The following is a 13036-nucleotide window of genomic DNA, read 5'->3' as shown; positions in this document are numbered from 1 at the left end:
GTAGTTTTTATTTTTTTTAAATTAAAAAGCCAACTGAATGTTGTGCAACTCCTTACTCAGTTTAAATGTGATGGAGTGGAGTTATCATACAATGAGTCATAAAAGAACATATAAAAAAAAGTAGATTTTGTAATAAAGATATATAAATTTCCTAGTCAGTATAGGAGTTTCATGCAAATGTCAGAGTTGAATTACTGCAATTGTCATTTGTTACATACAAATGGAAAAAAATTGGATGTTATTTTACTCCTTTCTCCCTTTATATGTAATGCAATTATCATATAATGAGAATTGTAAAAGAATATTAAAAAAAAAATTAGACATTGTAATAGAAGACATATTTTATAGACAGGGTAGGAGTTTCAAGCAAATGTCACATTTGAATTACTGCAATTTTAATTTTTTTAAATACAAACTGAGAAGTGTCTGCAATGTTATATTGTACTTTTAAAACCTTTTAATACAAAAATTGATTGTAATATCAGACTTACAGATATTACACTCTGGGATACACTGGTAGCATTTTAAGAAATGAGAAGTGGAAAACAGATAAATAATTTGAGAACACTCACAATCCCCATCAGTCATGAGGATTTGGTAGTGAGTGAAAAATCCAAGTCGAAGGAAATTGCTTTCTAAAATATGGATGTAATTTTGGGTTTTTTAAATTATATTTATTTAAGGATCATTGACTTCGGTGGTTATTAGTTATAAAAAATCATGCTACAATAGACTACACTAGTGTTCTTAATTTCAGCACTATATGGAAATCTGATTCATTGAGTGTGGCTTTGGCAATTTGCATTTTATAATACTATTTAATTTTGAGAATCCTACTCCCTGAGAAGGTGTTGTAGAACCATCAGGTCTTAAGGGAAAGCAGTTAACCTTAACCCTTTCATAAAATTGTGAACATTGTTGAGAAAAAGCCTAGATTATTAAGAAAGGTATTTTAAGTAATTTTACTGAGAATCTGATGAATTTTGTAAATTGTCATCATTAAAACGAAGAGGTTACAATAATTATGTTTACTCATAGCTACATAATCTATTTCATGAAATGTTTTCATTAGACAGATTAGATTTATTTCAAGAAATAAATTTATTTGTATTAGCACAATTAGGATATGAGTCATAACTGTTAAAATCACTCTGAAGATGGCCGAGTCACCAGATAATATTCAACATTTAATACTTGATTTGAATAAATACATGTATGTTTTAACATTACAATACTGCTAATTAAGATGACAATGCCCCATGTAATTTACGTACTTTGGCCTTCACTGAAGATGGCCGAGTCACCAGATAATATTCAACATTTAATACTTGATTTGAATAAATACATGTATGTTTTAACATTACAATACTGCTAATTAAGATGACAATGCCCCATGTAATTTACGTACTTTGGCCTTCACTTTCTACACATATCAATATATTCATCTAATTGACCCTATATTGCAAGGTATCTTCCACGTTAGTTTTGGTTGGTGACTATGAATGCCCTGGATCTTACAAAAGTATTTAGGGCTGTTCAACTTAATAAACAATAGCAAAGTTAATAAATCTTATTTTTATTACTATTTTCCATTTGCTTTTCTATTAAATAGCATGTATTCTGTGTTTTTTTTTACATTTGTTTTTTAAATTTCTTTTTAGTTTTGACATGAGCAAATATAAATAATGCACTGATTATTATGCAATATGCTATTTTATAAATTTTTTCTAACCTTATCTATTTTATCTTGTCTTATTTTTTTGTTTTAATTTACAATAATTTTCTTTTTTCATTTCTCTTACAAGTAAGATGTGTAAATTATGATCAGTTAATAGTTATAAAAGTATTAATTATTATTTAAACTCATATAAAATTTCAGATTCATTAGAAAAAAATATATATAAATTTGTCACTTATTATATCATCTATGTCTATTCAGAATTGAATATTCAAATGTGTAAAAGAATCATTGATTATTAGTATATATTAGCTTTTCACTTTTGTAAAAGAATAGTAATACTGATCTATTCCAGCTAGGTGTGGTTATAAAGTAGATATTGAGAAAACTGGTAGTTTCATACTCATATATGTATAAAATAATATTCTCAAGAAATCATTTGTGTCGGGAACATTCCTTCAGTTGTGTTTAAAATTATATTTAGGTTAAGCTTCTTCCCTAAACAAAATAGTATTTAAATTAAATTAATTTCTATTAAAAACAACCCTCGCTCACCACTGATTAATTCAAGAATCATTTCTAATAACGTATAAAGTGCTTGTAATTAGTGTACCAACTTCTATGTTAGACAAAAAGTCATTCCACCCATGTTTCAAAGAACACATTAATATTGTGACAAGACCGGTACAATGAACCTGAGTAACGGATTCCTTCCAATTAAGAAGAAAGTAGTGGAAATTATAATAATAGGAGGAATCCAGAAAGGGGCTAAAAAGAACCCTTTTACACATCCATTTAATAATCATTCTTTGTGATACTGCCTACTGACACACCTAAACAGATGCTGTTAAGTGAGAAGAGTTGCTGGATCCAGGTTTGGAATCTTATGGGAAAGTGTGATGGCAGATGGTCATTCTCACACTTTGAGTTGGGTCCGGTCCTGCAGGTGAAGAGGATAGGAGTATAAATATTCCAGGAAAGACCAGTTGATGATCAGTCTGCGAGTGAGTCTTAAGCTAGGAATTTTTATGTGAGTTTGAATTGAGAATATTCTGCGAGGTTAGTGTAGGAGCGAATTTCTAGTGCATACAAGTTCGACACGATTAAGATGACGTCACAAGTAATTCCAATACATGAAAACAAGAAGTGGTTCAGTGAGTTACTGTTAGACTACGAGTAAAAGAGATAATGTACTAAATTCCATTCATAAATTGTTAGGGTAGTTTTATTTGTGAACAGCAAAGGTATTTGCATTAAAAGAACTTTATACTTGTCCTATCTATTGTACTATTGTTGTTAGTCTAATGGGTAAAAGTGTTAAAACTAGCAGTCATGCTAATGTCTTGTCAGTGGGACTGAATTCTGGTTTTTAATATTTAACTACCTATAAAAAAATCCTGACGATTACTTTAAAATTTTTTTTGTATGTAATCACTATTTATTATTATTATTTTATTATTTATGTTTTTAAACTAATACATGGGTAAATCAAATATAAACGGGATTTTATTTTTAAAAAACATTTTTTGAAAAATAAAAGGCAAATATAATTTATTTTCTACATAGTTTTCTCTTTTAGAAGTACATTTTTCCTGCAAGAAGGAAGGTTTTTTATCGCAAAAACCTTATTGCAAAAGGTTTATGAAGCTGGTTGCATAAGGAGCCAACTGAACACGAATTCCTCCACACCCTCGTCATCTTCAAATCGTTGCTCTCTAAGAGCTTCTTTAAGCATCCCAAACAAATAAAAATCACAGGGCGATAGGTTTGGGCTGTAGGGAGGATGATCAAGTTGAGTCCATTGCATTTCTTCTAGTTTTGAGACTGTTAGAGCTGCAGTATGCGGCCTGCCGTTTTCATGTAGGAGGATGGCCTCTCGAATCGGTTGGTCTCGTATTTTGCAGTGATATTCAGGCCTCACGTTTTTCAACAGCCTGCAGTAGTAAGCAGCATTGATTGTGCGTCATTCATGCAAAAAATCAATAAGCAAAATCCCTCACCGGTTGAAAAAAAATGGTTTAAAGAACCTTGCCAGCTGACAGTTTTGGCTTTCACTGGGGCTGCCTCCCCTTCCCTCCACCACTCCATACTGGGGAGTGTAGTGGTGGACCCATGTTTCATTGCAGGTGACGATTCAATTCAAAAATTCATCACCTCCAAAGCTTGCTGTAAGCCTCTGACAGAGCTCCAAACGTCTCAACTTCTGATCTGCAGTCAAAAGGTGAGGGACCCATCTGGCACACACTTTACGAAACTATAGGTCATTCGTATTGATCACTTGACAGCTCCCATAACTTACTCCGACCTAATCTGCAATTTCGGATACTCTCACCCGTCGATCATCTTCAAGAATGTCTTGAACTGCACAAATGTTTTCATCTGTAATGCTGGTCCAAAGATGGCGATCGTGTTCCTGATTTTCCACTCATTCTTGTCCTTCCTTGAACTTTTTATGTCAGGCAAACACACAAGTCCTTGACAATGTTTGGTCCCTGAACTGTGCAGTCAATCTCCAGAAAATTTCCATCACTTGAACTTCATGAGCAATAAATTTTATAATTATGCATGCACAGTGGTGGAGTGCACTTGTTGGTCCCAAATTGTGAGCGTTACTGACGAATTGATTGGGAGTGCAAAGTGGCTGGCTCTTTCCACTCCTAATGACCCCACTCAAGCATACTAGAAGCGTGGGTTCAGTCCTACTAACTGTAGACCCTCAGGAACAAAAATCCTGTTTATATTTTATTTACCCTCGTAAATTGTAATTGTATAAATATTTTCATTTGTCAATCTCTCAATATCCTGATCGAGCTGTGAACACATGACAATATACTTACACAAAACCAAACTGTCTGAAACTTTTAATAGTAAATCATACTACATTAACTAAGACAAATTTAGAAATTTTATATTCAATTTATAAATAATAAAAGCTATCTTTGTATAAAACAGTTGTAATTATTCAAACAAAATCACTTTTAGCTTAATAATCTAAATTATTATTATTGATTAAAATCATTAATCCTCTTTTAATTTGTGAGATAACTCATAATTCTCAAAATAAACAAAATTTCAGTCCACTTGTGCAATAAAAATTAATTGAATTAAAAAATTACATTCTCTATTTAGTTTCAATTTTTAAGTTAATTATCACAAAAAAATAAAATATGTAAAGTAGAATAAAATATGTAACAAAAATCATAACTTAATCAGTGCTGTTATATTTTTGCACACTGCCTTTTAAAGATAGTATTACAAAGAAAATAAAGGGTTTACTCAGTTGGAATTTATGACAGCAAAGGAAAAATCATTGAGAATATGATACTTTTTATTCCTAAACAAAATTTAACTTGTTATCTACAATGATATATGAGGTATAATAAAAATATGAGAATTATTTTTATTTTGCAAGTCTTTTTGAAAGAGTTTGTTTTTTTCCAATGTGATGGCATCACTGTTTATATTGTATATATAAACAGTGTTTACTGCCAAATTAGGACTCGTAGTTGAAATTTTACAGCTGAGTAATTAGGATGTATTTTATTGTGAGTGGTGATTTAATTTGTTTGAAAATGATGGAACAAATGATTTATATTAAATTTTATATTAAAAATGAAATAAAGTGCAGAGAAGTTTTGACGACATTAAAAGACTTGATTAACACCAGCTGTTTATGAGTGGTATAGTTTCATAAAGGCTGTGAAGATGACAATAAGATTGGATGTCGTAACACATCAACAACTAATGAATATGTCTTACAAAATAAAGGACATTTTAATGATAATCCTGGAATCAATATTAGAGAAGGTGCTGAAGAGCTAGGAATCGCTTGTGGGTCATATGAAACAATTTTAGCTGACATGAATACAAAAATTTGTTCTAAAACTGTTGAATTTTCAACAAAAGCAACATCAATTCTTAGCTGACATCATTGATTCAGAATTATACAAACGTGTTCTAACAGATACCATGACAAGATGTGTGTACAGTTATGAAATTAAAATGAAGGTCCAATCATCCCAGTGGAAGCTTTCTGAAGAACCAAAAAAAAAAAAACTTGCCTAAGTCAATCAAATGTTAAGGTTCTCTTGACTGTTTTTTTTGTTTTTCAATTACATTGGCTTCAACTGTTATGAATTGTTGCGACAAGGTTTATAGCAGAAAACTTAGCAGCTTTCTGCTGTGTATGTATAAAGGCAATCCAAAGAAAAAAAACCATAAATGTGGGTAAACAAATTTCTAATTTTATACCATGTGCCACACCTGTATTCTCCAGACAACACCCTATAACTTTGTCTTATTTTTATTGATAAAAGGGCAACAAGTTGCAGCCATGGGTTATATAAAGAAAACATTGGTGTAAAAATTGATAAAGTAAGTTTAAAGCCATACAAAAAATGCTTTCCCTTAAATGTTATGAGGATTGGAAGAAATGCTGGTATAAGTGTGTCACTTCTTCTCTGGTGCACCTCTTTGAAGAGGATGATATCAGTGTAAAAGAATAAGTAAATTATTTTTTATAGAAATTAAAATTCTCATTTTTTAATTACCCCTTATATATACATGTTTAATTATGTAGTTAGTGCAAAATTTTATAATAATTGTTGAAATTTCTACCACCTAATACTAAACAAGCTTTTGCTTTTTTGATCCATTTTTCAGTGCTTTCTTGGTTCAACTCTTTATTTTTGTCAGAGCAAGAGGATTATTATTTTTCACAATATTTGGAAGAGCCCTCAATTGCCCAGTTACATAATGGTCAATAACATTGTTTTTAAAAAATCATTTTAAAAAATTTTCAGTTCAATTCTGTAAACTCATGTTCATGATCTGATAAAGCAATAAATTTAGCTATTTCATGGCAAACATATAAGTTACAGTATTGTTTAAAAAATCAGTCAATTTTCTTCCTCAAAATATCACATTAAATAAATAAATATGAAGTCATTTTCTATTACTAGCAGACAATAAATAAAATCCATGTGGATTTGTACTGCATCAAATTCAGTTACTCTATACATTAATGTAGCCTTTTAAATGGTATCGCACTTTATTACACGTAATATTTAATACTGCAAGAGTACTTAATAAATCAATTGGCATCATTAATCCATTTATTTTTATTTGGTTCTCTAAGTGTTGTCACATTACTTGTAAAACTGTTGTTTTATGAATTCTGACTTCAGCAGATAATTTAAATAATGCTTTATAGGAGATAGCAGTTCTAGGTATTTAATGTTGAACAATTTCAACTGTTAACATTAACTAAAGCATTCAAAAACAACCAGGATGCTCATTATCTACTATTGCAACATTTTTACAAAAATGAATAGCAAATGTTTTATTCTCAAAATTTTCAGAAAGTGCACGTAATGAAACTTATTCCAAAATGCTTTCATACAAAAATTTACATATAGATAATGCTCTAAAATAAAAAAAATAATTTTGCATCTGCAAAACAAATATGACTGCTTCTATGTTATTTCTGTATAAATTTCATACATATGATTCAAAGATAATTTATTTTCTGTAATTATTATTTTTTAGGGTACACAGTTCAATGTGCCATCAGGATCGCTTGGTTTCAGTGTTTTGATGTATACAATTGCAGCACTTATTGCGATGGCATTGTTACTTCTACGAAGAAATCTTACAATTTTTGGTAAAGCAGAACTTGGAGGACCTAGAGGAACAGCATTCTTATCTGCTGGAATTTTAATTATTCTCTGGATTCTGTATATTGTATTATCCTGTCTTCAGATAAGTGGAACAATTGAAGCCAATTTTTAAGAAAAAAAAAATGCAATGAATGTTTTGCAATGCTTACCTTATTGTATGTTATAATCACCCTTCAGAATTTTTTCAGTGCCTTGATATAAAACATTTGAATTTCTCTCATAAATGTTTGTGGACCACCGATGAGACAATAACTTCTTGAGTTATATCATGAAATTTTTAAAATAAAATTTTGGAGTTGTAAATAGTGATATAACTTCCATCCATTAAATTTTTTTTATGTGGACAGAAAATTATGATGATCAAAATATATAATACTTTTTGTTAAACAGTATTATATTTATTCTGAGTAATTAATTATATAATATATAATTAAAAAGACATTAAATTTTTTTATATATTTCGCAACTAGTTATCATAGATTTGCTATGAAAATTTGTGTAGATATGATTATGAATGCCATATCCTAACTTGTACAATAAGCATTATTTGCATTGTTAAAAATAAAATAGGACTGGTATTTAAACAATGTAAACTGAAATTATTCCTTCTGTTCAATTGTCTAATAGACAACTACTACTGATATTCTTTTTGATACTTGAAGTATGCAACATTCAGTAGAAATTTTGCAGATGTCAGTTTATGTTTATAATTAAAGATGCCAAATTTTTTGAGACATTTTATGTAAGAAATTATCCTCACATATTTACTCTCATATTTGAGTCTGTCATATTAGCAGTGAACATTTTATTTACAATACTTTAAACGTTCAGAAATTAATTTATTTTTAGCTAGTAATTATTTGTTATTTGATTAACTTTCATGTGTTATTTTTTTTGCACAATCTTAGGGAAAAATAATTAACTTATTTTATCATTTAGGTACGTTTTGATTTTGATGTTTATATTTGTTCATAAATTTTTTTTTATTGAAAATTTTGATAAATGTATTTTTCTCAGATATAATGTTTTTGCTTCTTAAGTTGAGATACTTTTTGTTATTGTATTATAGAAAAATTTATATAGTTTTTTAACTAAATAAATTTTTCTTTTTTTAAGTAGCTTAATATATTTTATTATTTAACAATACTAGAATTAATTTCTTGGTATAACTATTCTAACTTTTTTCAGACTATCAGATTATCAGTGTATGGTCACTATTTTTTATCTGTTGTACTTGTGTGATTGAACATTTAAATGGAAAGCATGTAATTTCTAATGTTAATTTTACTTGAAAATAATTGTATCAATAAAATAGAATTATTTATTTCACTGATTTGTAATAGAATAGGGATTTTATCTCATAAAAATAGAATTGCTAGGAATTTACAGGTGGGTTTAAAAACATGATGGCACAAAAATTATAAGTAACAAACAGTAGTAAATAAAATAAATAACAATGAAAATAGCAATAGCTGTGTAAAACCATACATACAACTATAGGTATGAATCAAATAGATTATTAATTTAACGTAAATAATAAAGGATATTAAATTAATAACTGAAAAGTATTTTAACCAATAATGAAATAAACCTTTGTTTGTTTAAATGTAATAAATAAACATGTAACATACAATGTAACATACAGTACTTCTCCATTTAAAACCAAATTATATTTAGATGAAATTTTAAATTGAAGCTTATGTAGTATAATTAATAAACTCGAAGCTTATATATTATAATCTGATAGATTACCTAAAAAATTACTAATAGATTAACTCAAAAATAAATTACACTAGAATTATAATAAAGTATAACTTTTACTATTTGAGATAAATTGAAAAATCTGTATTACACAAATTTTGCTTTATATTGCTTACTAGCAATTTTTATATTATGTTTCTCATATTAAGATATCACTTCAGACAAATTTTTGTTAATATCTTTCTTCTTAAACATCATATCTGAAAAATGTTTTACACTGCAGTAATTATTTTTTTGCTTTACTGTTTTGTTCGTTGTTATAGGGTGTTTAGTTTGATAAAAATACTGTTATAAATTTTGGTTTTGCTTGTGATGCAGCTGTTTTAAAATGTTTTTAATGTATTAAAGATTCCAATTAGTTTGTTTGTGTGTGTGTGTGTGTGTGTGTGTGTGTGTGTGTGTGTGTGTGTGTGTGTGTGTGTATGTATGATTTTGTTGTTTTTTAAACCATTAAAATGATATTGAATAAATCCATAAAATAGCATGTTCTTTGTTTTTTTTTTTTTTTTTTTTTAGATGTATGTATTTATGAATGAATCTGTTGCATGTTTGATAAGAATTATATAATGCACTTCATTTTATGTTAGTGTTGATGCTCTTTCTTCATGACATCCTGATAGTTTCATGTAACAGTTTATAATTGATTGTGGTTTTGAATGTAGTTATAAATTTTTATTTTTAAAATTATTATTGTGTTTTTTAACTTTAATTTCATTATTTTTATTTAGTTACTTCATTCTTATTTTTATTTTAGTTAATTTTTTTTACATTTACCTAAATTTATTTTATATTCTAGTGTAGTGTATATTTGTGAATTAAATTATTTTTTCTACAACCAAAAATCTTGCCAATTGTATAGTGGTAAACTACTTAATGTTACTTTCACCTGCTACAAAAAGCCTAGATAGCAATGGACTGATGTTCTTGGTCATAAGCAGGTACCTACTATATGGTAGTGATCAATTTCCCCTCCTCTCAGAAGCTTACCAGTTTTGATTGGTATTAACCATTATAAATGTACATCACTGAATTAATATTTTTCCACCACCTTCTGACTAATCGGTCGGTAATAGTCATCCTGGTACATTTCCAGAGGGATATAACATTTTTCACTAAATAACTTTTGTATAGCTTAAATTATCATTAAAAATTGTTCTAAACAGTTTGCTTTTAGCTTTATCTTAAAAAATAGATTTATATTTATATATATATGGTTATATTTACAAAATTTCTGTAATTTACATCAGAAGTGATGCATATACTACATTATTTCTCAATTGAAAGAATTTGTTCCTTTACATTGTGTATTCCATTTGTAGACTATTTGTTAATGCATTTATTATTCAGCAGTATGTGCATTGCAATCATAGCTATAGTGTGTGTAAAGCATCTGAGTACAAGTAGTAGTAAAGTTGCTATTTCTAAGAGCTTGTTAATTCCTGTCCGGCCAGTCTATGATGGGCAGAGTGAAGGCTTCACTTACAGCTGAAAATCACCTGCGGTTAGGCAGCAAATACATAATATATGTATAAGTACAATATTATAACTCATAGAAGAAGACAACAGGGAACCACTTACAGAAATAAAATGATTTCTCAAGTAAACCTGGCCCAGGCAGGTTTTTATTTTTGAGAGTTATACTATTTTCAGGGGAAGGTGATTTGCCGGAATATTTGGTTACGAAATATGTATAAAACTTATAAACATACGCTAAGTGAATATATATTACAAAATGAATTGCAGTGTGGTTAATGCTTTCTGTTACTATTTTAAGATGATAATTTTTACTGGTTTCTGAGACTTTCATTAGTTGTAATTACATGTAGAATAAGTTACAAAAATGATATACTTTATTGTTTTATATATATATATGCAATATTGAAGTATTTAAATTTATTTTATTTGTAAATATAATGTAAGATGATAATTTATTAGTGGAAAAATATAAATACATTTTTTAACGTTATTTCTTTAAGAAAAGCAACAAGTTTTTTGTGTTTGTATAAGATTATTATTATTATTAAGTATATATTTTCTAATTTTATAAATGTGGTAGTAGTGTTAATATTTTTGTAAGTTTATTTTATGACTGATTTTGAGCTATGTTTTGTATTTATAATTTGTCTTAAAAATAATTTTTTTTACTGAAGAAAACTTTATTATTTTATTCCTTCACTGTATGCTTTTGTCTTATTTCTTTTTTATAACTACGTAGCTTGTTTTTAATATAGGCAGCTTTAATCATAGTGAGGTTTAAAGATAAAGCAAGCAAATCCTTTTATACTGTACCTCCTTAACTGAGCTATAGCTCTTTTGTTATACCTCCTTTTAACTGAAAATTTTATTTTTATTACATTCAGACAAATTATGCAATCACTTGTTCAGGATTTTAAAATGAAACAAAGTAAAAAATAACATTACATAGTATTACTATGTCAGTTAAGAAATAATAACAAAAATTCATTATTATCAAACCACTTCATGCAACGGCAACACTGATGGCATAATTCACTGTTTCAGCATTATCGATTCTGTCTACATTCTTCTAGAATTATCACATGAAAGCGACAGCTGCTTCAGTTCTTTGCCTCAAATTATATAGATGAGTAGATAGCAGAGGTTTTAAATACAAGATCCTTTATAAAATCCAAAAGAAAAAACTATATCAGATCAGATTGGCTGTCCTTGGAGGTTCTCACAAATAAGCTCTGTCGTCAGCCACTGACCAACCCAGCAGTTAGGAAAAATGTCATTCAACTGATCCTATAGAGAGTTATTCCAGTGGGGAGGCACACCATTTTGTTACCAAATAAAATTGTCTGATCCATCTTGGAGTTGAAGAAAATGCATGAATGCAGCTAGTTCAAATGAACAATTCATATTACCCGTACTTCAGCGAAAGAGAATACAATTTGAATAAATTATGTAGAGTGATTAATGAAGAATGTAAAAAGCTTTCAAGATGTGATTTACTGATGAGAATAAAGTTCATATAAACATAGATTCAGAAATACTTTGTTAGCGAGTGTAAGCTGGAGAAAGATTTCGCCCTGATTTCTGCACCTTCAGTAAAATTAAGCCAGACTGTAAAAGGCTAATTGAGTGTTTTTGAGAAACTGGTTTATGTTATATCTCTATTCTATTAAAATATAAATATTATACCACATAAATGATTATTTACATGATGTAATTTGCATTTTAAATCAATAAACTTTCGCCGCTAAAACGCTCCAAATTGTCATGGCATCTTGTATGACATCACACCTTACAAAACAGTCAGATGTTTAGTGGAGTGTTTCAGGTTTTTTGAAAATTACTAAGTCTAAAATGAATTCCAAGTTTTACAAGTACTGTGTAGTGCCTCAAGAGTGAAAGTACTTCCATTAAAACTCCAAACAAATTGTTTATTTAACTGTATACATTTATACATGTTTATCAAACTATACAATTTCATTTGAACTTTATGTTCTGGGCATATTTTACATTTGACCATACATATTTTGCCATTATTCTTTAGCTGCACAAAGTTTACAGCACGACAAAGACGTACATAGAGCTTAATTTTTACTTATCTATTTCTTGAAAACATTAAATAATTGTAAATAAATTAAAAAATTAGGTTCATTTCCATTATATATCGATTAAGACTAATAGTAGAAAACAAAATTCTATCAAGTTTTTCCTTAGTGTCATCTAGCTTAAGCTTGGAATACAAATTAAGGTGGTAAATTTAGTAGTTTTATATGAAATCTTACCAGAAAAATAGAGAAAAAGTAGGTTCCAGAACTGTACTTTCAGTAGTTTTCTAGAAATCTGGGGTAAAAGACAAAATTTGGGGGTTGAAAAAACTATTTTATGTTTGTCATAAATAACTTTGTTAAATGGCTAATAAACACAAAAGATTTTTTAACTTGTAGGG

General features: G+C 28.6%; 1 protein-coding gene across 3 annotated transcripts in view; it reads left to right on the top strand.

Moving 5' to 3' along the window:
• Nucleotides 1–11284, top strand: part of LOC142326065 (sodium/calcium exchanger Calx-like) — a 113629-nt gene extending 102345 nt beyond the window's left edge. For all 3 annotated transcript variants that reach the window (XM_075368181.1, XM_075368182.1, XM_075368183.1), the window contains one exon: nucleotides 7226–11284. In XM_075368181.1, the coding sequence (XP_075224296.1) occupies nucleotides 7226–7468 (243 nt within the window). In that variant the 3' untranslated portion in view covers nucleotides 7469–11284. The remainder of the gene's footprint in view (nucleotides 1–7225) is intronic.
• The last annotated feature ends 1752 nt before the right edge of the window (nucleotides 11285–13036 follow it).

Source organism: Lycorma delicatula, chromosome 6 (assembly GCF_047948215.1).
Source record: "Lycorma delicatula isolate Av1 chromosome 6, ASM4794821v1, whole genome shotgun sequence".
NCBI lineage: Eukaryota > Metazoa > Arthropoda > Insecta > Hemiptera > Fulgoridae > Lycorma > Lycorma delicatula.
This window is presented reverse-complemented; position numbering and strand designations above follow the sequence as displayed.